The sequence below is a fragment of the Bison bison genome, unplaced genomic scaffold (genome assembly GCF_000754665.1).
Source record: "Bison bison bison isolate TAMUID 2011002044 unplaced genomic scaffold, Bison_UMD1.0 scf7180017864035, whole genome shotgun sequence".
Classification (NCBI taxonomy): Eukaryota; Metazoa; Chordata; class Mammalia; order Artiodactyla; family Bovidae; genus Bison; species Bison bison.
Genome location: NW_011494607.1, coordinates 8,519,234 through 8,546,350, shown reverse-complemented (window position 1 = coordinate 8,546,350; position 27,117 = coordinate 8,519,234). Strand labels below are relative to the sequence as shown.

The 27,117-nt window shown below is 38.5% G+C and overlaps 1 protein-coding gene across 1 annotated transcript; it reads left to right on the top strand.

Annotated features, from left to right (window-relative positions):
* The first annotated feature begins 6,755 nt into the window (after positions 1-6,755).
* On the top strand, positions 6,756-26,337 carry UBE2J1 (ubiquitin-conjugating enzyme E2, J1). Its single transcript, XM_010834703.1, has 7 exons — positions 6,756-8,894; positions 10,782-10,913; positions 13,110-13,194; positions 13,471-13,576; positions 15,892-16,021; positions 17,256-17,375; positions 23,482-26,337. The coding sequence occupies exons 1-7, from the start codon at positions 8,772-8,774 to the stop codon at positions 23,758-23,760; spliced, it is 975 nt and encodes a 324-aa protein (XP_010833005.1). The 5' UTR covers positions 6,756-8,771; the 3' UTR covers positions 23,761-26,337.
* Positions 26,338-27,117: the final 780 nt, after the last annotated feature.

Sequence of the window (27,117 nt, the reverse complement as noted above, 5' to 3'; positions counted from 1 at the left end):
AGCCCGCTGCCTGCCGGGCTGGTGCAGGCCGCGGAGCCGGGCGGCCCGGCAGGCACAAAACCTGGGGTCTCCCCTCCGCACCCCGACTGCCCTTCCCTCATTTTCGCCACGTAGAACTGGGTTATCAGCTTATCCCCGAGAACAGGTGTAATGGTGATAGCCGTGAGTAATAGAGATCAACCCCTTGCCCTACCTGCGCCTTGAACACGGTCGTTAGCTCTTTTCCGTCGCCGCCACCGGACTTTTTATATATTAGCTGTTTGACTCACTCTCATTTGAGGATTTCGTTTAAACGTCCTGTTTGCAGCCTTCGGGGGCAAATAGAATTACAGACATAAAGGAAATGTTCTAGACTAAAGCGGTTAACCAAAAAGCTAAGAAAACTAGTTGAGCCATGCACTTTAGAACTAACCATGATTTTAGCCATACTGGTATGATGTATGTATGTCTCTGTTCAGGCATAGAAACTTCTCTTCCTGTCTTTAATACCCCTGCTTCATTCACAGAAGCAGCCAAACACTAGCCTCAAATACTTTTCTGGTGTATAATAAAGAAGCGGGCTTCCCTGATGGCTCAGCGATGAAGAATCTGCCTGCCAGTGCAGGAGACGCGGGTTGGATTCTGGTCCGGAAGATCCCCTGGAGGAGGAAATGGCAACCCACTCCAGCATTCTTGCCTGGAGAATCCCGTGGACAGAGGAGCCTGGCGGGCTACAGTCCATGGGGTCGCGAAAGAGTCAGAAACGACTTAGCGACTTAACAACAAAATAAAGAAGCACGACAAGTAAGCAGCTCTCAGATTAAGATAGGCTTGAAACCTTTGGATTCTATAAGTGGTATTGGATTTGTACCTTGATAAATTTGTTCAGAGGGAGAAACTCCACACTTTAGGTCTAAATAATCCTAATAAAGGATTTTAGTTTAGTGATGGTTTGGCCAACCTTTATTGGTTCTTTTTTTTTTCTACCGAAGAAGCAACTTCTCAGTAAGAATCACCAAGATTAGCATGCTGTTGGAGAGAGTACTGTGAATCTTGGATTTTTTTAATGACTTGAAAACGTAACAAAGACTGAAGAAAAGCCTGAGGATACTGATTGAACAGAGCTTTGTTAACTTGAGTTCTGTCAGGCTAAGAAACGTTCTCCGGTAACCAAGAATCAGTCATAACGTTTGGGGGAGCCATAGACTTAAAAAAAAAAAATCCGCGGAAGGGTTTGGACTCTAGAAGAAATATGTTTATAGGATTCAATTTCAGTGGATTCACCACCCCTGCTATGCTCAACCCATCTCCTACGCCAGGGGGAATAAAGGGAGATGAAAGAGAAAGAGGGAAAGAAAAGCTTAATTTTAAGATTAGATGGTGGAATGTTTAGAATGTGGAAATTGTGCTAGATTTTAATAACAATATGTGGGTAAAACGTAGGGTAACTGGTCCCATGATACCAAGTTCCTTGAGACAGCTGAGGTATTTAGTGGAATGTCCAGAGAATAATGAAAATGAGAAATAGTGCAATTTGGAATGGAGTGTTGGTGGGTCCCAAGAGATTGTTGTCAGAGGACTTTGCTGAATTTTGATAGGCTATTGTACCCGAGACTGTGATAAGCTTTTAAAATTCTTCAGAATTTTTATTCTGTTTCTACACTGTATGACCTACTGTAAGGAAGGTACTGGTTGAGCTTTCTTTGGTAGACATGCTTCTAGCCGTATAATAAATTGCTTCGTCTTTTCAGTTTCATTTCCTCAGAGGTAGTGCTGTTGTTCTAAAAAGGAGGTTTTTTTTAAACTTTTTTTTTTTAATTCTACAGATCATTTGGTATTCATAGAAAAAGTGAATTAGCCGAAATATGGAACTTACTGAAAGTGCGGGAAGCATCGTGAAAATGTTTTCTTTGTTTTTTTCTGTCTTGTAATACTTTTTAAGGTAACGCATGCATGAAAGGAAGTGGTTAAAAACGCTGCACAATGTAAGAGCTATAACCCTTTTTCTATCTGACGTGTAATTGTCTTAGAGGTATGGATGGAACAATTAAGACAATACAAATAACTGGTTAAAGGCCAGTTTGTTAGCATATGGATAGTAAATTTGTTCATTTTATAGATGAAACAATGTATTTTTAATGATTTTTCTAGAATGGACCTGTGATAATGGGCAGAACTCTATGTGAGGACACCTCTTGAGCCTCTGACTACCCTGTCAGTAGGTGCTTCTGGATCAGGCACCCTGCTCTCTCTCTTGGGTCTGTTTTGGTCTAAGTATCAGGGTCTCAGAGTACAAAGTAAGGGGACATAATGTGTAAAGAACTTCCTGTGGCCAGATTTCTTCAGAAGGGCCCAATCTGCTCGTTAGCAGATGGTTGGCATATAAGAAATTGGTGCAAAGGCACCGATTACCTCCATCAGAAATATAGGAGTTACTCTATCTGTGGGCTTCCCTGGTAACTCAGTGGTAAAGAATCTGCCTGCAGTGCAGGAGCTACAGGAGACACAGGTTCCATCCCTAGGTCAGGAAGTTCCCCTGGAGGAGGGCATGGCAACCCACTCCAATATTGTTGCATGAAAAATCCTATGGACAGAGGAGCCTGGTGGGCTACAGTCCATGGGGTTGCAAAGAGTTGGACACGACTGAAGTGACCGAGCACACACGTACTCTGTCCATACCCAAGATACCTACTGCCCCTTCACGCTAATCATTCTCAAGTTTTAATGTCCGATTTAAACCCTTCTCCTAGGCTATAGATACACAGAACTTACTGATGATTTAACATCTTTACCCAGATTTCCCACAAACCAAAAAAAAAAAAACATCTCTACAAGGTGTAAAAACCAAAAACCAGTTAGTTTTCTTTCCTCCCCTTCTTTCCTTATCCCAGGAATTGACTGCCACCCAGGAACCCATGGGAGTCATCTTTGATTTCTTGGTCTACTTTTTTACTCCACTCCCTACCCTGAAACACATACAAATACATGCATTTCCATGTGGGCACCAATGAACAAAGTCACATATATCTAATCAATTACTGTCCATCATCACCAGATCAGTTGAAACAAAATAAAAAATTAGGTCAGTCCTCAAATTGGCAAAATTTTAATAGCTTCCTGGTGAAAGTGAAAGTTGCTCAGTTGTTTCCGACTCTTTGTGACCCCATGGACTCTACAGTCCATGGAATTCTCCAGGGCAGAATACTGGGGTGGGTAGCCGTTCCCTTCAGGGGGTCTTCCCAACTCAGGGATTGAACCCAGGGCTCCTGCATTACAGGCGAATTCTTTACTAGCTGAGCCACTAGGGAAGCCCCCTCACATTAACAAAATTTTAATAGCTTCCTGGTAGCTATGGATAAAGTTCAAAGTAGACTGTTTAGCTCGGTCTAGATGGACTTCCCTGGTAGCTCAGCTGGTAAAGAATCTGCCTGCAATGCAGAAGACCCCTGTTCTATTCCTGAGTCAGGAAGTTTCCCTGGAGAAGGGATAGGCAACCCACTCTAGTATTCTTGTCTGGGGAATCCCATGGACAGAGGAGCCTAGGAGGCTACAGTCCATGGGGTCACAAAGAGTCAGACACAACTGAGCAACTAAACACAGAGGGCTGAATGTGATTTGATCCGTGCCTTCCTCACCAGCCTCATCCCCTACTACGCTTATGCTCCTTTGCATTTTCACCATCTACCCATTTGCCTGAGTGATTCTCCAGATGGAGCAGCTCTTACCTATATGCCTTGGTCCCTGTTGGAACCTCTGCTTGGAGTGCCTTCCCTTTTATTCCTGTGAAATTCCTATTAATTCTTCAATCTTCTTTAAGGTTCCGCCTTGTCCAGCTTCCATAGGCATACTAAGTAGTCCGTATAATTGTGCATCCTTGGTCAGTATTTCTGTTTTAATTGTTTTCATGTCTTTCTCTACGAGCTTTTTGAGGACAAGAAACAGTTTTAGTCATTCTTCTATCTCCATAACTCAGATATTCTTTAAATGTTTGTCGAATATATACCTTTGCAAGATCTTCGTGGGCAGAAATATCAGTCCTTAAATATTTGCTTAAGTGTCTTCACTATGGGAGCAGGAAGAGGCTCTTGGGGAGCATAACATTGGCTTCACATCCTTGATAAGCCTGTCTCCTGCATTTTACCCATGCTTTGGAGACTGATGATATCAAGATATTTATTTTCCAAGAGAATATAGATGCATGAGAGTGACCAGTAAATGATCCCCTTTTCCTGGAGCTTTGTTTCCAAAGTCCAGTGAGTTAGCTGAGCATGTGAAGAATGCTAATGGGAGGTCCTTGGAACCTAGAGATTGGATCCAGAGTGGTCATGTGGCCTCCATGAAAAGAAGAAAGCAGGAATGCATGTGCTCCCCACCTTCCTTTCCTTTGCTATCACATCTTATCTTACCATGGTTGGAGAGTTCCATTTATAACCTTGTAAAGAGTTAAGAGAGGAGCTGGAATGGGAAGTTTCCTCACTAGCCATGTGGTAGCAAGAGATGGAGTGTCAGGAGCATACTATGCTCCAGCCCTAGTTTCCAGGCAGTACTTTGAATCTTGACTATTCCATAGCAGTGATATGTCTTTTGCGGGCAGGGAGCCATGCCATTGTTGCCAACTTCATATGCTTAAGGCCTGCATTTGAACCAGAGAGAATCATCGAAGGACCTTAAATCCCAGTCCATTTCTGACCTGGGGAAGAGGGAGGGGTGTAAAGGAAAGGAGAATTATGTGAAGAAATTACTGACTTTAATTTGACAGATATAAACATTGCAGCAGAATGAGATTGGGAGACTTTTCAAGTATTTAGAGCTACAAAATGTCAGAGCCAATTTTAATGCAGCTCTAATTCCAGAGTCCATGTTCTTTTTCACGAAAGTGTTCATAGTATATGTTGTTTCCGGAAAAATAGATTATAAGTACACTAGAATAGTTTTACCTTCTGTTTGACTATGTGCTTTGGCTCTCACATGGTATGTCCTCATGTTGGCCCATGAACTAATAAAATCAACTTGTTTAGTGAAACCATGCACCTCATATTAAGAATTGAACTCACTTGGCCAGGATTTGAACTCAGCCAGAACCCACAGTCCTCCAACTGGGATCACACATCTGGTTTCCGCATGTAATGAAGCTCAGGTTCTTGATGTCTCATCGCAGAAAGAATTCCGTAAGAGATAAAGTGATAGGTAAGAAGTGGATTTAGAGAGAAACACACTACAGACAGAGTGTAGGCCATCACAGAAGGTGAGAAGTGCCTGGAAATATGATGTGGTTAGCTTTGATGGGCTGGGTAATTCCATAGGCTAATGAGTGGGAGGACTGTAATAGCTGTTTGGGGGAAGGGGGCGGGGATTTTTTGGAATTGGGCCACTGCCCACTTTTTGGTGGAGGAACTGCCTTGGAACTGTCACGGTGCCTGTTGGTGTGTCCTTTAGCTTGCTGAAGTGTTAGGAAGAGCATAAACATACGCTGAGGCTCAAGGTCTAGTGGAAGTCCACTTGTCTGCCATCTTGGACCCATTTGGTTCTAATCAGTTTCAGTTGCTGATGGGCCTTGGGCCATGTCATTCTTCCAGAGGTTGTGCCCCGCCCCTTTCCCTCTTGTTTCAGTTGAACCAATGATTGATTGTTCCTTTAAATTCTTTCTTGCAGCAGTTTCGACCCTTCCATACATCTCTCATAATATCCATTGGATGTTTATTTTCTTCTCTCCTAATAAACTGAGTGAGGAAGAGGCAGAGAAAAATGTGATAAGGTTATGGCATGAATAAAATCTGACCTCGTCAGTTTATGCAGCCAGCTGATGAGAAATAAAGAAAAAACAGTTTCCTTGGCATCTTTGATTGCTGACAGCAACCATGTTAAACCAATCATGTTAAACAACTTTCATGACTTTATTTATATCTGATAATATTAACTTAATTATATTTTTACGTGGCTCTAAACCAAGGGTTTTCAATTCTTTTTCTCTGGGCCTCTTAGAAATAGGTGGAAGAGGGTAGATAGCTTAGAGGTCCTTCCATGCTAGCCTGCTGTTATCTGTTTTACATATTGAGGTTCTCCTTAAACCTTTCTTTGAACAAAGGATTTTATCTCATCAAATAAATCTGAAAACCACTGCTTTTAATCAGATCCTTGGAGAGAGTTTTGTTGGGGGAAGATACATTCATTTCAGCTAATATATGAGTGTTTACTGTGTGCTAAGTCCTGAGGAGACTTCAGTGAAGTAGATGTTGTTATTGAGCACAAAAGACAGGTGTTAATCACCAGTGAGAGGTGAACTTTATAAAAGAGAAATTATAGAGTGTTGTGAGGACTTATGCAAGGGGATTCAACGTCTCCAGAGCGGTGGTTTCCAAACCTGATTGACCACTAGAAATAACTCGGAGAGCATTCCTGGCGTCCACTCTCCTCCCAGGACTCCTCAGGGACTTTTATGTGTCCCGATAGGAATCTCTAGTCACTCCTCTGAGAGTGGACAAAGGAAGGTATCAAGGAGACCCTTCTGAGTAAATTTCTTAAAGGTCTGCTGCTAAGCTGCTAAGTCACTTCAGTCGTGTCCCACTCTGTGTGACCCCACAGACGGCAGCCCACCAGGCTCCGCTGTCCCTGGGATTCTCCAGGCAAGAACACTGGAGTGGGTTGCCATTTCCTTCTCCAGTGCATGAAAGTGAAAAGTGAAAGTGAAGTCACCCAGTCGTATCCGACTCTTAGCGACCCCATGGACTGCAGCCTACCAGGCTCCTCCGTCCGTGGGATTTTCCGGGCAAGAGTACTGGAGTGGGGTGCCATTGCCTTAGTGAGAGCTAGACTCGATGAAGTGGGGGATGGGAGGAGGAGCAGCGCTGCAGGCTGAGGAACTGGTGCGGAAGGAAGGTCTGAAGTAGAAGGTAGAGTGTGTGCAAAGAACTGAACAAAGCTGAGTGACTAGAACTCGGGGGTGGAGGGTGGGGAGAAATTGGGTCTCAATATATGCATGTTTCTAATAAAACATTTATTGTATTGTTTGCATTGACTCCTCCCCCCCAGACTATAAGCTCCTTGATAACAGAAACTGTATTTTAGTTTACTTGTAGCTATAGCATCTGCTCTGCAGAGTCAGACACCACTGAAGCAACTTAGCACACATAGCATCTAGTATGAGCTTAGTGAATATTTACTGATCAGATGAACAAATTCTCTGCCTATAGGGCTTAGTTCAGAGTGGGAGATGGAAAAGAATATTAATAGTTATGGAATAGGATAGTGACTTAAGAATATTTTTTCCAGCTTAGGAACCCTTGATTAAAATGAAATTTTATGCAAAAGTCCTGATACATAAGGAACTGTTTGGTTGTTTATGTGTGAGTTGCTTCTCAGGTAACCTCTCCCCATAGCATGCCTATCTGTGCCACTGCACATTTACTTTTTTTGTTTCCTTTGCTTATTATACCTAGCTGGGTAATTCCTACTGTCTTTCTTTCAGATCTCAGCACCTGACCCCTTTTCTCTTCTGTCTGCTCTCAGGTTAGGTGCCCACCTGGTGCATACCTCTCTCATAGCACGTGTTAAACTGTGTTAGTTTGTTCTCAAGCAGAGTTTCAGAGAGCCTTCAGCTATCTGGTGTTTCTCTGGCTTTGCTATCCTGTATCCTACACCAGTATCCTGACTTTCTTTTTTAGCATCTAAAGCTTGAGGGTGAGGGGGCTGGGATCAAAGGATTGACCTTTATGAACCAATAGGATAGGAAAGAGGGTACAGATACACATAGGACTCTAAACTGTCGTAGGCTGCTCACGTTGTTTATCATGGGGATAAAGTCTGTGCCATTAACTGAAAGAGGTGGAAGAGAAGAGAGTGAATAGGTGTGAAATAGTCTTGGGGCACTAGTTGGAAGGTGTTGGGTGGGGTTTACTGGAGAAATAGAACATTGTGTGGCATTGGATGAGGCACTCCATGTCCCAGCCGAGGTTGTTAATAATACCTCTATAATAGCATCAGTGGGCCTGTCTCTGTGACTTTTTAAACCCTGTTCAGTAATGCTTAGCTGTTTGGGTATAGACTCCAAATTAGAAGATGGTTGGGTTGGCTCAGTTAGAATTGAATTTATTAGGGGAGTATGAAAGGGGAACGTCTAAGAGCCAAGAGCATGGATAGAGAGAGAAGTGAGTATAGGTGTAGGTAGCGTTAAGAAAGTTGTGGGGTCAGTGGATTGGAGGTTTTAATTTAGCAAAGAAATCATTTCAAACAGGAATTCATTTAGGGCTATGGAGATTCGGTGACGTCAGGACAGTGCCATTAAGTCAAAGAAGATACTGAGTGGAAAGTCCTGAGGTTGAGGATTTTAGGGGGTTTACTGTTCATGAGCATGAATGCCAGAGGCCATGTTTCTTGACAATGGAGATCTTTTAACGAGGTACAGTTGGACTGCCTGTGTTGAAATCCTAGTTCTGTCATCTACCAGCTGTGTAACCTTGGACATGTGTAATCTCTCCATGTCTCAGTTTCTTCATCTGGAAAATGGGGATAAAAACAGCACCTATCTCAGCTGTTTTGAAGATTACATGAGTTAATATTTGAGTGCTACCTAATAAGGAGTGTATAATAGTACTTACTAGAGAAAAATAGTGTCTCTTTGAAACTTCCCTATATATTTAATTTAATATGTAACTCTTCTAGTGCCTAGCTGCCTTTTCTTCCCCCATTATTACTATTATCGCATAATTAAATCATATGCTGTATTGAATAAGTCCTCTGCACGTTTTTTGTTGAAGTAGGAACTTATTCATTAGGTCTGTAAATCTGCTAATCACATGGAAAAAGTTTATTTGAAATGTCTCTATCTTGTGAATTTTGTTTTAGCTGTTAAACGTTTGATGAAAGAAGCAGCAGAATTGAAAGATCCCACAGATCATTACCATGCACAGCCTTTAGAGGTTAGTTTCTATCTCTGTCTTCTGAGTTTCTTAAAATTATTTTTTCACTGCATTGAATCATTATAAATGTGTTTGGTATGCTTTATTGATATATTTTATTCCCTATATTTTCTGAGTATTTTTTTAAACCATTAAAAATTGAAGTACAGTTATTTACAATGTTGTGTTAGTTTAAGGTATACACTGAGTATTTCTATTAGCCATTCAGAATCAGATGTTTTAGAAGAAGCAGATTTCTGGTCTCTATAAAATGGGTCTCAGGGACTTTCCTGTTGGTCCAATGGTTAAGACTCCAATCTTCCACGGCAGGAGTTCAATCCCTGATTGGGGAACTAAGATCCCCCATGCCACAGCTCAGCTAAGAAAAGGGGGGAGGGCCTCAGATACTAAATTAGTTTAGATATGAGGGAGGAAAAGTGGAAAGAACTCCAGACTTTATTTGGGAGACGTAGCCCCTTGAGGGGTCTCCGCAGCTAGTTTGGGCTTTTTGTACAAACATCTCTACCTCTTCCTCAGTCTTCCAGTCTGTGAAAGGAGGGCATTTAAATGTGCCCAGTATCATTTTCATGGTAATGGTGAGACTAAAATGTAATAATGTTCGTGCAAGTATTTTGCAAACTATGAAGTACTTGGTAACCGATGATATTAACATATAATGTTAACAGCCTATGAGTTAACTGCTGCTGCTGCTGCTAAGTCACTTCAGTCGTGTCCAACTCTGTGCGACCCCACAGACAGCAGCCCACCAGGCTCCCCATCCCTGGGATTCTCCAGGCAAGAACACTGGAGTGGGTTGCCATTTCCTTTTCCAATGCATGAAAGTGAAAAGTGAAAGTGAAGTCGCTCAGTCATGTCCGGTGTCCGACTCTTCGAGACCCCATGGACTGAGTTAACTGACCACTTACTAATAAGCTTTTCAGCATCTATGAGGGATAAATTTGGAAAGTTTGCTAAAATAATCCAAATTTATAGTAAATTATTTGATTATATAAATAATAATTTTCACTAATTGGGATTCAGGGGTTATTTATCAGTTTAATTAAGTCTATAATATTTTTAGATCAAATAATAATTTAATAAAAGTAAATTTTTAATAAAAATAACTTAATTAATTAAGTAAATCCACATCCAAAAAATGGTAAAGCATGAACTCAAAATAAATATATTTTTAGACATACAAGAGCACAGATTTTCTTCCTTATATTCCTTTCAGAGAAATTTAGTTGACAATAAACCACACCAAAATAATGCAAAAACTGAATGAAACATACAAAGGAAGATTGAAATTCCAGTAAACCCGGGAGACATTCAAGTGAAGAATTTTGGAATGTGTCAAGCAGTTAGTCCATATTAAAACTTCAGGGTCCAGAAGATATTTTTCAGAAAAAATAAATGGAGCTAATGTAATAAGAAGTATGTAAATCTATAATCTTATTTATGAACATGTAATGGTGCTCGGGGGGCTTCTCTGGTGACTCAGTGGCAAGGAATCCACCTGCCAATATAGGAGACATGAGTTTGATCCCTGAGTCAGGAAGATCCCCTAGAGAAGGAAATGGCACCCCACTCCAGTTTTCTTGCCTGGAGAATCCCATGGACAGTCCATGGGGTCGCAAAAGAGTTGGACAAGACTTAGCGACTAAACAACAGCAACGAAAACGGTGCTCTTGTGTTTTAAAATGCATTAAAAAAATATTTTAGCTCTTATGTGACATGAAAGCTAGATTAAATAGCTTTTACTTATAACTTTTATACTTGAGACATTGTGCGTTAGAATAGTATAAAATGTTAATTTTTCTCACCCAGTAATGTTTCTAATACTCACTGGTAGAAACAATCCAACTTTTCGATGTTCTTGATCGCTTGGTGCTTATTGTTTTTGTTCAGGATAATCTTTTTGAATGGCACTTCACAGTTAGAGGGCCCCCAGATTCTGATTTTGATGGAGGAGTTTATCATGGACGAATAGTACTGCCACCAGAGTATCCCATGAAACCACCAAGCATTATTCTCCTAACGGTAAGAATTCTCGGCTTTTTGGAATGCTTCCTGGCGGCTGTAAAGTGTAGTGTGCATATTCCTTTTCATTAAGAAATAAAGTAGATCGTTATTATTATAACTTTGCTTTTGGAGACCAGACCTTGGACTATATTTTTTCTGTAAAAAAATTCCTAGGAAGTTGAAGCATCTGAGAAGTACTTGTGAAGCTCATTGCCATAGTGTGGTTGTTAGGATTCAGTGAATTAGTGGACACAAAGTGCTGCGCTCAGTGTCTGGCACGTGATAAGTACTCAGTAGAGGATAGTTACTGTTGTTGTACTTCTTAATCCCATTATCTCCTTCAGCTTTTCACTTTATGCTTTGTCCTTCATTTTCCTCATCTTTTTTTTTTTTTTTAACAGTTTCCTCGTCTTCACATGCAGCTCTTAGAATAAGAACTGATGTAGAGTCCTCAATAAATGTTAGCTATGTTATTACTGTTTATATCTTAGAATTTCTCTCCATCTTCACATATTTTATATCCATGTAAAGGAAAGCTATACATCCAGGTTTCTCTTATCTTTCCTGGGACCTTGTTCCATCAGTAAATTCCTCTCTTAATTGTTAAAGCTTTCCTTCCTTCATTTCCTTTCATTTATGTGTGTTTGATTATCCTCTAACTTGAAAGAAGCAAAAATGAAACAAAAACCTTCCCATGTCTCTGCTACGACTTTAAGCTGTAGCCTTTTTTTCTCTTTGTAACCTTCAAAACATGCTAACTCTATAGTGTCATCTCTTGTATTCTGGTTCCCACACATAGCACTCTGTTGAAACATGCTTACTACGCCAGTCTCAAGAGAGCAGCTTGAGAAATCACACCATCTCTTCTCGGTCTTCATCCTTTTCCATCTAAGTTAAACTTCTGATACACATGGAGTAGCAAATGGTGAAAGAAAAAATTGTCATCATTACCAAATTAATGTTTTTCCCTATGGTGTTTGTTTATAGTGGAAAGAGCATTCGTTTTAGAGCCAATAGACCTGAATTCTGGCCAGTGCCGTGTCCGTCATGTCAAGGGCAGGTTACATAATCTCTTTGAAATTCATTTTTCTCGGTTGTCAAAAGGAATGTATATGAAGAATATAATCATACTGTCAGGTTCCTGATATATGGAAGCTGCTTAATAAATATTAGGTGATATTGAGAATTAGTCATGTTGGCAATAGGTCTGGAGCAAGAGGCCTGGAGGGGCCCTACTGTGTTAGGAGTCTCTTCTTTCGGTTGGTAGATGGTAGGGAGAGCCAGCTGGTCTGAAGGAAGAGCTGGTACGTGGTGAAACTGGTGGAGGGTATTTGACGCCACAGCTATTCATCGATGATATCATCATGTATGCTGATGTTCAGTATTTGCTCTTTCTGATTCACTTCCTCTCTTTTGAAAAATCTTCTCCAGCTTTCATTTGACAAATATTTATTAAACTCGTGTCATATACCCTGTGTGTGTAGCAGAGAGTAAGTCAAAACTCTGCCTACTTGGAACTTGTATTCTAACTTCATGCCTCTTCTTCCTCTCCTTCTCCCAAGTATGGATATTCTATAAGTTCAGACTATAACTGTTTTCTCTAATTTCTATGAAATGGTTTCATTGATTACCTCTGTGAAAGTCAAGTGTCAGAAATGCATTATCTTCTTCTGCCATCAGCACGTCTGTATTTCTGCCTGCCTGCTGGACACATCAGTAGCTCTTCACCAAGACAAAACTGAAATCATTCTCATCTTTCACTTCTGTGTTCCTGTATGGAATTGCATCGTCCTTCTGAGAGGCACTCCCGCCTCAGAGCCTTCCTCCCCAGGATCTAGTTAGGTGACAGCCAGTCCTTAGATTTTACCCTAGCCTTTGTATGTCTTCTCTTTTAGCTCCTTCCCAGAGCCTAGCACCATACTAGGACGTCATTATATGTCAGTTACTGAGATGTCAGTTGTGGAACTCAGTTTCAAAATGTGCTATGACGGCTTCTAAAAACAGCTTTTATTATTCATTCAGAATCTAACAAATATTTGTGGGGTATCTATAAGAAGACAAAAGTCTGTATCCCCTTACAGATCCCATCCTTTAAAAATTATCTAAAAATTATCTTTAAAAAGTTATTTATATGTAAAATATATTTATGCTTATAAAGTATAAAACATTACACACACACATACATAATTTTTTAAATTCCTTATTTATTCCTAGGCTAATGGACGATTTGAAGTAGGCAAGAAGATCTGTTTGAGCATCTCAGGACATCATCCTGAAACTTGGCAGCCTTCATGGAGCAGTGAGTATTTACAGTGAACACAAGTCTTGCAGAACTTGAGTCAATTCATAATAATAAGATATAATACTCTCTCGAGATTGGAGCTGTTTTGGATAAATAATTTTATATTATTGAATAAATAATAAAAATGCTTTTTGCTATTGGGATTTTTGTATCATTTTAATACAGTCCCCTACTTGTGTCTCTTTAGTAAAACTCTGAGTCTTTTTTTTCTTTCAGAGTAGTCTGAGTTCCTTTTGCAAAGCAACTTAGATTGATGTTTACTTTTTATTTCAGTAAGAACAGCTTTATTAGCCATCATTGGGTTTATGCCAACAAAAGGAGAGGGAGCCATAGGTTCTCTAGATTATACACCTGAGGAAAGAAGAGCCCTTGCCAAAAAGTAAGTTTTGCCTTTCCTTGTTTGTTAAAATGTGAATACCATTCTAGATAATGGCCGTTAGCAGATAAGCTCTTTCTCTTTGTGTGACCTACCTTGGCGCTACAGATCTAGTCTTAGTTTTGCTGTCTTAGAAATTTAGTTGTATTAATTTCCCCAGGAGTGATCAGACTCTAAAGAATTTATTTCATGCTATCTAGCTTTAAAAAGTAGTTGGTAATACCAGCCTACAGGGCATGGTATCTTCTAGAAGACAGTACTGGTCATTTATCTCCACGTGAGCAGTGTTACAGGTAGAAAAGAGCCGGAGTAATGATACGTATGTTGCTTTCCGTGAAAATTTTAAAAACCTTTTTGAAGGCAGGGAGGAAACCCACTTTATCATCTTTTTATCTGTAGCATCTGTCTCATAGCGAGTGCTCAACAAGTGATCTGGAATAAAGCAAAGGATATTTTCTTTATCAAATTGTAGTTTCCCAGCAGTTTTGCCTTCTAGGTTTTTTCAGGTACATTCTGTCTGTATAACCCAGTAGATTCAAAGTAGCCTCTCCTTGGAGTAGTGTGGAGACCAATTCTTGAGTTTGACCATTGTCCTGTTCTGAACTTTGCTGCCTACCACCCTTCAGATCTATTATGTTTAATTAAATGATAGTATATCTTACCCTAGCATGGCTTCCCTGGTGGCTCAGCGGTAAAGAATCCTCCAGCAGTGCAGGAGACACTGGTTTGATCCCTGGGTTCTATCCCTCAGGAAGATTTGATAGACTCCCTGTTTTATCAGCAACTTTTCTTTTAAGCGTTATTCCCAAGTTCGGAATATACCTTGTAGCTACTATTCACAGACTATAGTATGTACTTTGAATACATAGCATTTGTTTTGATCTTCTTTGTTGACTTTCTAAATTGATTCTTGTATCCAGCTCATTTCATGTACAACAAAGTTAAAAAAAGTTAGGCTTTTTTTGTTTAGACTTCTCACTGTATATAGTCTAGGTTCTTAGTCTGTGATATAGGCTTTCTAAAACATGATTTTGCATTCAACCATGGTAGCATACTGTCCTTATGGATAAACTAATGTATTAAAAATAAATTTTCTCCCTTAAACTTCATCTGACTTTTCAGTTAAAAAATGAACACATTTTGGGACATCGCTGGCAGTCCCCTGGTTAAGATGCCACATTTCCGCTGCAGGGGGCGAGGGTTCTTTGCCTGGTCAGGGAACTAAGATCCCACATGCTGCTCAGCATGACCAAAAAATAGAGGGGAAAAAAAAAAGTGCACACACTTTAAGATAAATAATTTGGCTACAACTGATTCTTAAAAGGATATGGACAGCAAGGCTACTTTTGCTGAAACAAAAAATATTCATCAGTAAGTACTAAATTAGTACAGCTTTTACATGTGTTTTGTTTACATGAAATTATAAATAGTATGTTCTTTATAATGTAATAGTATGTTCCTCAAGATGTAAGAGTTTTATTATGTTGAACTAGAAGTATGACAAAATAGTTTTTGTAAAAGTTTAGTGATGTAACTGTATATTATACAGATTTACTTCTAGTCATACAAAAAAAGAAAATGGAAGCATAGAAAATCAAATTAATATTAGGAAATAGTCTAGTTAACAGACTTATTTTGAGCTTCTATTTGTTATAATGAATGATGAATTTCATTGTCTGGATTTTCCATGAATTGTCTTTTATCTTTCAAATTGTACCACTATTTAGATGAGTAGAGTTGTTGGGTTTTTCCCCTGGAAATATCTGTAAATAGTATTCAATTTTTTAAATTTTTTATTGGCCACACCAAAAGAATATGGGATCTTAATTCCCCGACCAGAGATCAAACCCACGCCTATGGCAATGAAAGCACTGTCTTAACCATTGGACTGCCAGGGAATTCCCAATTTGAGCTTTATAATGGACTTTTTACACAGACTTAATATAGGCTTGTTGTGTGTGAACTTAAGGACAGTGTAGTTAAGCAATTTGTATGCTGTCTTATAGATCTAAAACTTTTCTTTTAAAGAGGTAGTATATTGGGAAAAAATGAAATCTAAACCCTGATTTTTTTTTTTTAAATTTCAGATAGTTAAAGTTGAGGAATAATTGACATGGATTTTTTTTTTAAAAAAAAAATCTAACTTGTGTATTTGTTTGGACTATAATTATTGCCCAAATTATCTAATTTACCTGTAGGAATGTGATATGGAGTTGTCCAGTGTTCTTTTAAATTTAATCACTCAGTATTTGAGTATCTTAGATAGATCAACTTTTGAGTATCTGATTTATATCCATCAAAAAATTACTTCCTACCAGATCACAAGATTTCTGTTGTGAGGGATGTGGCTTTGCCATGAAGGATATCCTGTTGCCTTTAAAATCTGGAAGCGATTCAAGCCAGGCTGACCAAGAAGCCAAGGAACTGGCTAGACAAATCAGTTTTAAGGTATTCTAAATTTGTAAATAAATTCTAACTATGAAACCCTTTTGTTGCCTAGCCAAATTTTGGATAAAGCAGTACAGTTCCATTGTACTGAGATCTTTACAAATTATTTTCCTTATTGTAAAACTAATATATTTTCAGAAGCAGTATTATAGCATAGTAATAGTTAAAAGCTTGGACTCTGGTATACTCTACCAGGGGTCAAATCTCAGCTTTGCTGCTTATTAGTAGTAGGACATGAGACATATTGCTCATATTGTACCTTTTTCTCATCTGTAAATAAATAATGGTACTTGTTTGATTTTTATAAGGATTGAGTTGATTCTCACTTTAGAACTGTCTGGTGCATAATAAATTTTAACTATTATTATAGAAACTATAGATAAGCAATAAGGGGAAAATAACAATCATGCATAATCCTATCCCCACGCAATAGCTGCTATTAATATTCTGACGTATCTCTCATATCCTTTTGCTCTTCGTATGTTTTGCGCAAACATTTAATTACTTCTGGAATTTAATTAGCTCCATCAAAAACGTCAGCCTGCATTAAGCAGCGCTGCCTCCTCCCTTGTCTCACCTTTCTACATTCTTATACCCTTCCATGTCCAGGTCTTGGGAGAAGCTTTTCCTTCTGTTCTATTGTGGTGCCTGAGAGAGGAGGTGCTTAATAAATGTTGGTTATTTTCTTCCTTCTGAGGATTCCCGTTGTACTTAACATTACTTCTCTGAAAATCTTAGGGCCAAATGTCTCTTGTACATCAGAATTTCAGATTTTAGAAAATATTAAACTTGCACTAACATGCACAGTGGGATCTGGGGTAGCTCCTGATAATCAAGTCTATTAATATCTCATCAGCAAACCTGGGAATATTTACACTAATGTGAAAATACATACACTGTTAACAACCTCACATGTCAGATTATGCCTAAAAATTACAAAAACTTTAGTTTTTAGAGCTTTTAGAAGTGGACCGTGAACCATGAGTATTAGTTTTGTCGCTCACCAAGTAACAGCTCCTTGAGAACAGGTGCTGTCTATTCCTCCTCCTAAATTACCAGCACAGTGTTGGACACCATGCGTGTTCAGAGGTTACCTGATAAATAGTTGATATTAAAGTAGTAATTAAAATAAATAATTAAAAATAAATCCAAGAGAGAATTTAGTAGGTTGTGGGTTATTCTGTACATCTCCTCTTGTGACACTGCTCTTGGGTGTATCTTTTTTTTTTTATAGGCAGAAGTTAATTCATCTGGAAAGACTATTGCTGAGTCAGACTTAAACCACTCTTTTTCACTAAATGATTTACAGGATGATATACCTGCAACATTCCAGGGTGCTACAGCAAGTACATCGGTATGGCTCTTATCTTTTACATCTATATCTGTACCATCATAATTATTTGCAGTAGGAAGAGAAGATCTCTAGATGAACTATCTGAATATTTTGGTCCTCCTAACAGATTCGAGACAAGCTGTCCCTCTAATGAATTATAGTATCTTAAACAAGTTATTCATGTTTTCTGACTCTTCTTTTTTGTTAAATGGAGCTGGACTAAAACAATTTTAGGTTTGTAAATAGGACCTTTCTTCTATTGATATGACTTTTCTGAAAAGTTTCACTATAGTGCTAGACTCTGAATAAAATTAAATATACATACATTGGCCACTTTCTCAGTAGGTGCTCTTCTTTGGCAGGTTTCTTAAGCTGTCTTAAGGCACTGACGCAAAGGCCTGGAGTCAGAGATTTGCCTTAGACTGTCTCTGTCCAGTAGAATAGCCACTAGCTACATGTGGCTCTTTGAATTTATATTTACCTTATTAAAACTCAGAGGGTAAAGAGTCTGCCTGCAGTGTAGGAGACACAAGAGACTCTGGTTTGATCCCTGGGTTGAGAAGATCCCCTGGAGGAGGAAATGGCAACCCACTCCAGTATTCTTCCCTGGAGAAATCCCTGGACAGAGGAGCTTGGCAGGCTACAGTCCAAAGAGTTGCAAAGAGCCAGACACAACTGAGCAACTAAGCATTCACGAGCACGCTTTCTTGGGATCACTTCCCAAATAAACTTCTTGCTCTTATTCAGAATTAAGCTACATTAAAAATTCAGTTCCTTAGTCACACTGGCCACAATTCAAGCATTCAAAAGCCCCAAGTGGCCAGTGGCTACCGTTTTGGACAGCATAGATACAGAACATTATTGTCGTCTCAAAAAATGTTCTGTTGGACAGTGCTGCCTTGCACATAGTAAGTGTCTAATAAATAATCACTGAAGGAAAGATTCCATGGGTGCTGTGCATCTTATTAGTTGTGCCCTGACCTATTGTCTAAACATTAGTGGGTCTTCGTCATTGGAGAGACCAATTAAGAAAATGTGACTGGATTGTTGCTAAGTAATTGGGATTATAGGGGGAAAACATTGTCTTTCCTTTCTATATATGAGATGAACTGTCTTTTTGGTAACAGGTTGTTTGGTTGAGTAGACACCTCTTTCCCCCCTTCCCCAGTTTAGAGAGGATGTTAAAGGGTCAGGGAAATTGAAATAGAAGCTGGGCAAATACACATTTGCCCAGGCAAATACAAAGTGGGACTGAGTGGTCCTCTCCCATTCAAGAGACTGAGATGGGTAGAAAAAAGTAGGTTGGAGAAAGCAGGAGAGAGGGTGCTGTAAAGTAAATTCTTGGAGGGGACTGGAAAAGGAGGTATAAGAAAAAAGTGTGTGCTAAGAGATTAATTGTTTTTATGTATTGCCCATGTAATTATATGTTATAGAGGGATATAGTGAATTAGTTTTAGTCAATATATATTTTAGCTTGAAATATTTAAAAAATATTCAGATTACTTTTCACCTTTAGAATTCTAATTGTTTTCTGTGTCATAAATAGTTTTTTTAAACAATAGAACCATCCTACTGCAGAGAGGAGAGTAGTCACCTATAAAGACAGTCTGCTAATACTTTGTGATGTATTTAAATATGTCTTTAGTCTGTTTTAAATCTGTGTCAAGTCCCCTGTTGCATATTCCAGTTATCCTTATTGCAGTTGTAATTTATTTTACAATTATTTGTTGTCTATTTCACTCCCCAGAATGTACGTTCCTTGAGGATCAGGCCTCTCCACTGCACTGTATCCCTAGTGCCTGGCATAGTGCCTTGTATATAGTAGGTCGTATTTGTTGGTTGAATAAATGAATCTGAGGATTGGCACTTTAAAAATATACTAGGAATACAGGTAAAGAAATGACAAAGTTTAGTAAATTAGGTCGCACAAACAATACTTTTGTTATTACAGTAGTCTTTTCTATTTTGATTTCTTCCTTATTTTTTCTTCCGGTTTTATTGCAATGTAATTGACATACAGCACTGTATAAATTTACAGGTGTACAGCATAATGATCTGACTTGCATATATCATGAAATGATTACCACAATAAATTTAGCAAATATCTAGTAGCTCATAGATACAAAATGAATGGAAAAAAAAATTTTTTTCTGTTGTGATGAAAACTCTGAGGATTTACTCTCAACAACTTTGATATGTAACAGCAATGTTAATTGCATTAATCATATTATACATTGCATCCTTAGGACTTATTTATCATGTAACTGGAAGTTTGTACCTTTTGACTACCTTCATCTGTTTTGCCCACCCCTCTGGTAACCACAAATCTGATCTCTTTTTCTCTGAGTTTGTTTTTGAAGTTTAATCTACCTATAAGACTATGTTAGTTCTGTGCACAACGTAGTGATTTGGTATTTCTGTACATTACAAAGTGATCACCACCCATTTTGATTTTAAAGTACCTAACACAGAACTCTTCTTCACAGGTATAGGTAGGTAATTGATACCAATTCTGGTTAAAACAATAAATTGCATTTAGTTACAAGTTTATCTCTTAATTATATTTACATACAGATTATCTCAGAGTGTGATTATATAATTTGATCACTAGGGAGGTAATTGAAACCTGGTTTTGGCTGGGGGTAGCTGCTTTACATCAGAGAAGGCGATGGCACCCCACTCCAGTACTCTTGCCTGGAAAATCCCATGGATAGAGGAGCCTGGTAGGCTGCAGTCCATGGGGTCGCTCAGTCGGACACGTGTCCGACTGAGCGACTTCACTTTCACTTTTCACTTTCATGCATTGGAGAAGGAAATGGCAACCCACTCTGCTGTTCTTGCCTGGAGAATCCCAGGGACAGGGGAGCCTGGTGGGCTGCCGTCTATGGGGTCGCACAGAGTCGGACACGACTGAAGCGACGCAGCAGCAGCAGCAGCAGCAGCTGCTTTACATGCCAGTGTAATATGAATTCACTGAGATGTTATACATCAAATCCCAGATAAGCTACGTTTTTTTATCTTTGAGGGGGCGAGAGATTGCCCACAGTCTAAATACAGCAGATAACATCAGGCCATCTGTTGCTTTTTGATGCAGATTTTTTAGCTCTGTAGAAATGGGAACAATACTGATGGTCGACTTATGTTCTTCCCGTCTATCAGGTTTTTTTCTTCTTCACCAGATTAAGGTTCTGAATAAGCCATTCCACTTTGTATTAAGAAGCAAACACAAAACTCCCTTATAGATGCTAAACTATAGAAAATTTTATATGTATTACAAGAAACTTATGTGTGATTGTGACATATATATTTAAATGTAATTTAATTGGATACAAACATCACATATTTTTATGTTCCCAGAAATGATCACTTCATCTTAATGAAGGAAATAGAAACGATTATCACTTAAGTATACATTTTGTGATATGTGTTTGAACAAGTTTAGGCAAACAGCAATGATTTAAATGTTGTGTCACCAAACCTATGGTCTTTTGAAAATGGCCAAGTCCAAGTTGATTCTGCATCTGCGGTTCAGTAAGAACCACCAAAACTGAGTCCAGCTGAAGTTAGTCCTTCAGCTCCAATCTAGAGTCCTCTGGGTCTACAACATTGAAGTCATACAGTTTTACCAGGATGATTGTTTAAAATAGGGAGAATTTCATAATATCACAGCACTAAGTTTTAGTCAGTAATGTATCATCCAAAAGGAATCTGATATTTAGGAACCTGTTTAAAGCAGTGTATCAACATAAATATTTCCATGAAGTACACATACTAAAATATCATCTGAAGTCATTGTTTGAGGGATTTGTTCTAAATATGTTAATCATACTAATAAAATTGTGAGAATTAGTCCTAAACAAAGTCATGACTTTTCTTTTGTTAACCTCAATCTGGAGTCTTCAAAGGGATGTATCGATAGTAATATTAGTAATGTCTAACATTTAATAAGCAATTGTGTATTCTGCGCACTTTATATTGTTATCCTGTTGAATCTTTACAACTACTGAACTGGATATTACCCTGTACAAGAGAGGGAGCTGGGGAAAAAAAAAAAAAGAGAGGGAGCTGAGTCTTTGGTTAAATAACTTGCTTAGGGTCACACATCCATGAAGTGCTGAAGGCAGCCTAGTGATGATAAGACTACCTGTTTTAGTCCTGGTCAGGCTTGTGTTCACCACTCAAACTACTGGAAAAAAACAACACCTGTAAATAAAAGCTTTAAGATGAGTAAATCTCTAATGCTTGTTTCTGGATTGATTCTACCAACTTCCTTTTTATTTTAAAGAACCCATTTCCCTATAAGCCTTGAGTACTTTTGCTCATCAGACACTTTTGTCCTCTTGGCTGAACAGTGGGAAGAATGGGAGATTTCAAGTGCAATGGTGTTCTTGTCTTGGTTGCTGTAACTCAGTTCAACTCCATTAGTATTAAACCGCTACATGACACAGTGTGACAGTGTAAGACGTCATAAAACGCGGTCTTCGTGTGCCTGCTCTTCCGTGAGCACCTTTCTCCTGAGCCTGGAGTAGGGAAGTCCATGTTCTGCCTCTGTGTTATGGGTCACCACGTTTGAGTGCTTCCAAAGGATAGTTTTAAGAAACTCAGATTATTTACATCTTTTAATGTTGGGGTGATGTCGGACTTAAAGTGTAATGTCTTCTTTTTTCCCCTACTGTTTATAGCTGTTATCAGGACAAAGCTTATTCTCTCACCTATTTTTTTTTTTAAGTATTTGAATTATATTTTAGATTGTTTTTTCTTCTAAATAATGCAATTTTCTATAATGAAAAGTATTTAAAATCTTTTGTATTTACTCAGTCTAAAAAGTTATTCTGAATAAAACATGCATTCTTACTTATTTGAAAGAATGTGTGTTGGCTCTATTATAATCAGTATAAAGTTTTCAATACAACAGAGACTTTGGTTATTAGAGGTAGAGTTAAGTTATCTATATAAGCAAAATGAAATTCATATTTTGTAGAGCTTTCTTGTCTGTGTATGTGTGTGTGTGTTAGTTGCTTAGTCATGTCCAACTTTTTGCAACCCCATAGGCTGTAGCCCACCAGGCCCCTCCATCCATGGGATTTTCTAGGCAAGAACACTGGAGTGGGTTGCCATTTCCTTCTCCAAAAGGAACTATAGAAAGAAAGAAAATGAAGTCGCTCAGTCGTGTTTGACTCTTTGCAACCCCATGGACTGTAGCCTACCAGGCTCCTCCATCCATGGAATTTTCCAGGCAAGAGTACTGGAGTGGGTTGCCATTTCCTTCTCCATTCTTGTCTATAAACCACATTTATGACTTTGAATCACTTGTTACCACATGGTGTTTTTGCTTTGACCAAGCATTCATTGAAAGGATAGAAAGCAGTTGACACCCAGGGCTTTTTAGGGGGCACCTCCTGTGCCAAAGTAGAGGATACACTTGAGTCTCCCATACCTACCTCCACATTTTTCTCAGCACATACCCAGGGTACTCTTGACAATAGTTCATGCTTTACACTCATAAAGTAACACAGTTCAAACACACAATAAAGAGTTCTGGACTTGTGTTCAATTCAGTTGACGGGGATTGTGAGAAAGGATAAACCTGTTTTGAAAACCACATCTAACTTTTATAACAATATTACTACGTAGAACATATGGTTTGAAATTATTTCCTCTGTTCTATGATTATTGATGTAGTAAGATAACATTGGAGGAAGAACACTATTGAGAGTTGTCCTTTTTTGCCATTTAGAATATGATAAATCTTTATGTAGAAAGTGGGAATCATGTAGATTATGTAGAAAGTGCTTCTCCTCCTTGACTCCTGAAAGAAGGGAAGTACTTAGATGCTAGCAGATACTATTGGAGTTGCAGCCGGAGGAGAGTACAAAGCCATCTGTGGAGAAAGTGGATAATCTCTGTCCTTGTCTTATTTGTTGCTGGTAAATTCCTCCTCCACCTGCGAGCACTCAGAATAAGTTGTGTTGCTGGCTTATTCAGAAGGGGGAGTTACTCATCTCAGCATTCAGAGAATTCTGGTAGTTTTGCCTTACTGCTCTGTGATGTCATGTACTGTTGAATAGCCTGTATGTATACAAGTTTTCTTTGCCAGTTTCAAACTGAATTTCTTAAAATTTCGTAGTATGGAACCCAGAACCCCTCAGCAGCATCCCTTCAACAGCCTGCCCAACCCGTAGCTAAGAGTACCTCCATGAGCCCTCGACAGCGCCGGGCCCAGCAGCAGAGTCAGAGAAGGTCGTCTACTTCACCGGATGTCACCCAGGGCCAGCAGCCAAGAGACAACCACACCGATCATGGCGGATCTGCTGTCTTGATTGTCATCTTGACTTTGGCATTGGCAGCTCTTATATTCCGACGAATATATCTGGCCAATGAGTACATATTTGACTTTGAGTTATAATATTGTTTTGTGTCTTAAGAGCTGTGACCCAGCTGCTTCATTAAACATTCTGCATTGGGTATAATCTAAGAATTGTTTACAAAATAATTATTTTATATTTACCCTTCATTCCTTTTTTGATCCTTATAAATTCAGTATAAATATTTCTAGACATTCAGTGTCCTGCGTAGTTTAAGGGACTGGAAGTCAAAGTCCCTTGTCTCTCTATCCAATCTGCTCTACAGGGAAATAACTTATTTGTTGTTTTTCATGCCTCAAGCTTTTCTTCATGTAAATTTGTGATACTTTCTGTATAGCCCTTCGAAATTTTTGGATAAAAGATGGGATTTTCAGTTCCAGTGAGTATTACTAGTTACTCAATACCATTTATTGAGTACTCTGTTTCTACGTATGTAGAATGATACAGGGATAAGAGTTGAAAAGGAAAAATAAAACCCCTCAAATAGCTTGCTTAAAACATATTCATGTGAGAGATACTGGGATTGCCCATTCTATGACTGACTTTATGTCCTAAACATTCTTTGGTGAAAGTAGCTATTTTGGTCAAACATTTCTGAGGAAATGAGATTACATCTTTATTACTGGATGTTATTTGAAGAGGAAATAATGCTCTGTAACCACTTTGATATGCTGTTATCCCCTTCTCTCCAGTTCACACACAAGATTTTTTTTAAAAAAGAAGGAAAACAATCCTCCATAGATCTTTGATTTAAGGAAGGAAGGGTCCAAGCCAGGAAGTTGCTTGATTTTCTTCCAAAAGTTAAATGGGAGGGTCTTAAGATTTGAATGTTTGCTCTACTTGGACTTGTATGTCTTTTGAGTTGTATTGTATGTCTAGCTTTATAATCACTATAAATTTAATTATTTTAGGAATATGCATAATATTGAACTATTTCATGTACCATTTTAATAGAAAAGCTCAGGGCCCATGTAACAGTGAGAGAAATTAGAAAAACCTCTACTTAGAATTGCCCATCTAATCAAAGCCCAAGAGATCATTTTCAGTGCAAAAATCAATATATAACTTAGTGCTAGCTAGCTCCACAAACTCTGGTAGATAATTGAAACTACCGTCGTAAATAATGCCTGGTGAGAACATAATCACAGGAAAACATTGCCTTCAGCATGTTCAGTAGCAGCATTGAGGGCACTCTCGAGAGTATTGCTAATGAAGATTTAATTTTTAAATACAGGCAGTCCCCAACTTTCAAATAGGTTATGCTCTAAAAATGCATTTGTAAGTTATTGTTGTTTTTTTTTACAACTCAGTGCTGTAAATTGTGTTTAGGTTTTAGGCAAGATGACAAAAGTTAGTCCATAATGTATCTTGAGTACTTTGGAGAGTGATATTTATAAAGTCCTTATGTGGTTTATTATGGGCAATATAGAAACAATTTATAAAATGATTTTAAAGGCCAATTTCATTTTTATTCCTGCTCTCATAAAGCTTTGGTTCTATGAACTGTTAGACAATTTGTTTTCATTTGATAGCCCAGTTTATGTTTGTGTCTAAAATAAGAACATATTGTATACCATGATATAATGCACAGTTTTCTTAAATTTTAATAAATTAGCATTTTTAAGGTCTTTACAGATTGTTACTGTTCTGTCTACAGCTGAAGTTGGTAAAGTCTAAAAGCCTAAGGACTTTATGAAGACCTCCTATGTCAGAAAAATTATAGGTTAGTATCTTAGAACTTTATTGCCCTGAGAAAATACGTTCTGAAGTCTTGATTTGGAGTGTAAGATATTAGGGATATTGGTTCAGTGGTCTCCTAGCAAGAGGACACTGACTCACCTGGGCAGCACCAGGTCACGTTATCACCTAAGAACATCCCCATGTCTCAGCCTATGCTGAGATAAATCGTGTGCTAGGAACAATCTCCCCTGCTTTCCCTCTGAGCCAGCCTGAATCTGTGTGATATTGTTGCATGTTTCCATGGGGTGCATGTACACTTAAAACTGATTAAGAAGAAGGCACATCATACAGTTCCTCCTCTACCTGAGTTGGCCTCTCATCCCTCACTCATCAACTGCCAGGCCAGCTTCTCCCTTTTTTTTTTTTTTTCCTTCCTTTTTTAGCACCTGATACACATATCTGAAAGTGGCATATCTTTTGCTTCTTCCCTTTCAGCTCACATTGCTACTTAAAAATTCTTAAGTTGTCGATCTGACCCCCATTGTGGAGTTAATGAACAAAATTGGTCTTTGGAGCCATTCTTAACACTCTGATAAAGGGCCTCTTCAGAAAACCATTATTTTTAAAGCCCCGCTGCAATCCCTTATTTATAGCATAAGGCCAGGAAAAAACGTGTGATCTGGTAGATAAATGCTTAGGACTCCTTTCCCAAATCCTAAGGTTTAGGTAACTCATGACTTTTTTTTTTTACCAACATAGCACATACAGGGATAGTTAAAATAGCTTGCATGCTTGAAAAAAACATGTCTGTTTTGCCTGTAACTGTTTAAACCAATGAAACCTTTTAAATTTTATGTATTGTGGACTTTTATGTAGCACTTTACATTTTCATGCTGCTTATAGTTTAATTCTACTGAAATAAATGAATTTCATCAAAATTCTCAACTACTTTTTAAAAAACAAAATCCTTTCAAATTGTGTATTATTTTGACTATGAAAACACAAAGTTTCCTATTTCAGGAGAATAAGAAATCTTTTTGTTATTTTCTGGCTAGGAATAAACTTCCTGGTACCTTGAGTCCTCCCATTTTTATAGAGCAGAATCAAGAAACAAGCAAACCTCACACAATTGGGCTTAGTTGTGCAGAAATATAGGCTGAAGTATTCAGTACTACTGAAGCACTATATTGTTTTATTACTTACACAGAAGTATATGAAAGGGGAACGTGTTTAGTGAACCTAACTTTAAACAAATAATGTGTACATAAATGTGTACTTTGGGAATCTTCTGGCGGTCCAGTGGTTAGGACTGTGTGCTTTCACTGCTGAGGGCCCCGGTTCAATCCTTGGTCGAGGAACTCATCCCAGAAGCTATGCGGCTCACTGAAAAAAAGAAGTGTATTCTTACAGCCTTTGTGGGAGGCTATAATTGCTCCAGAGCTGTTTGAAATGCCCCTTTAAATGCCTCAGAACTAGTTTGAGCTGCTGAATAAAACCAGTGACTATTTGTACCTGATTTTGAATTCTTTGTGTCATTTGGTGTTCTGTCCACTCTACCTCCTTAAATGTTCTCTTGCCTTTTTCCACTTTTTGTGCTCACTGCCACTACCCTAATGAGCCATATCATCTCTAAACTAGCACAGTAATCTCTTAAGTTTCTGTTCTTTTTGATTAATTTTTCTTGGAATATAGTTGATTTACAATGTGTACCACTTTCT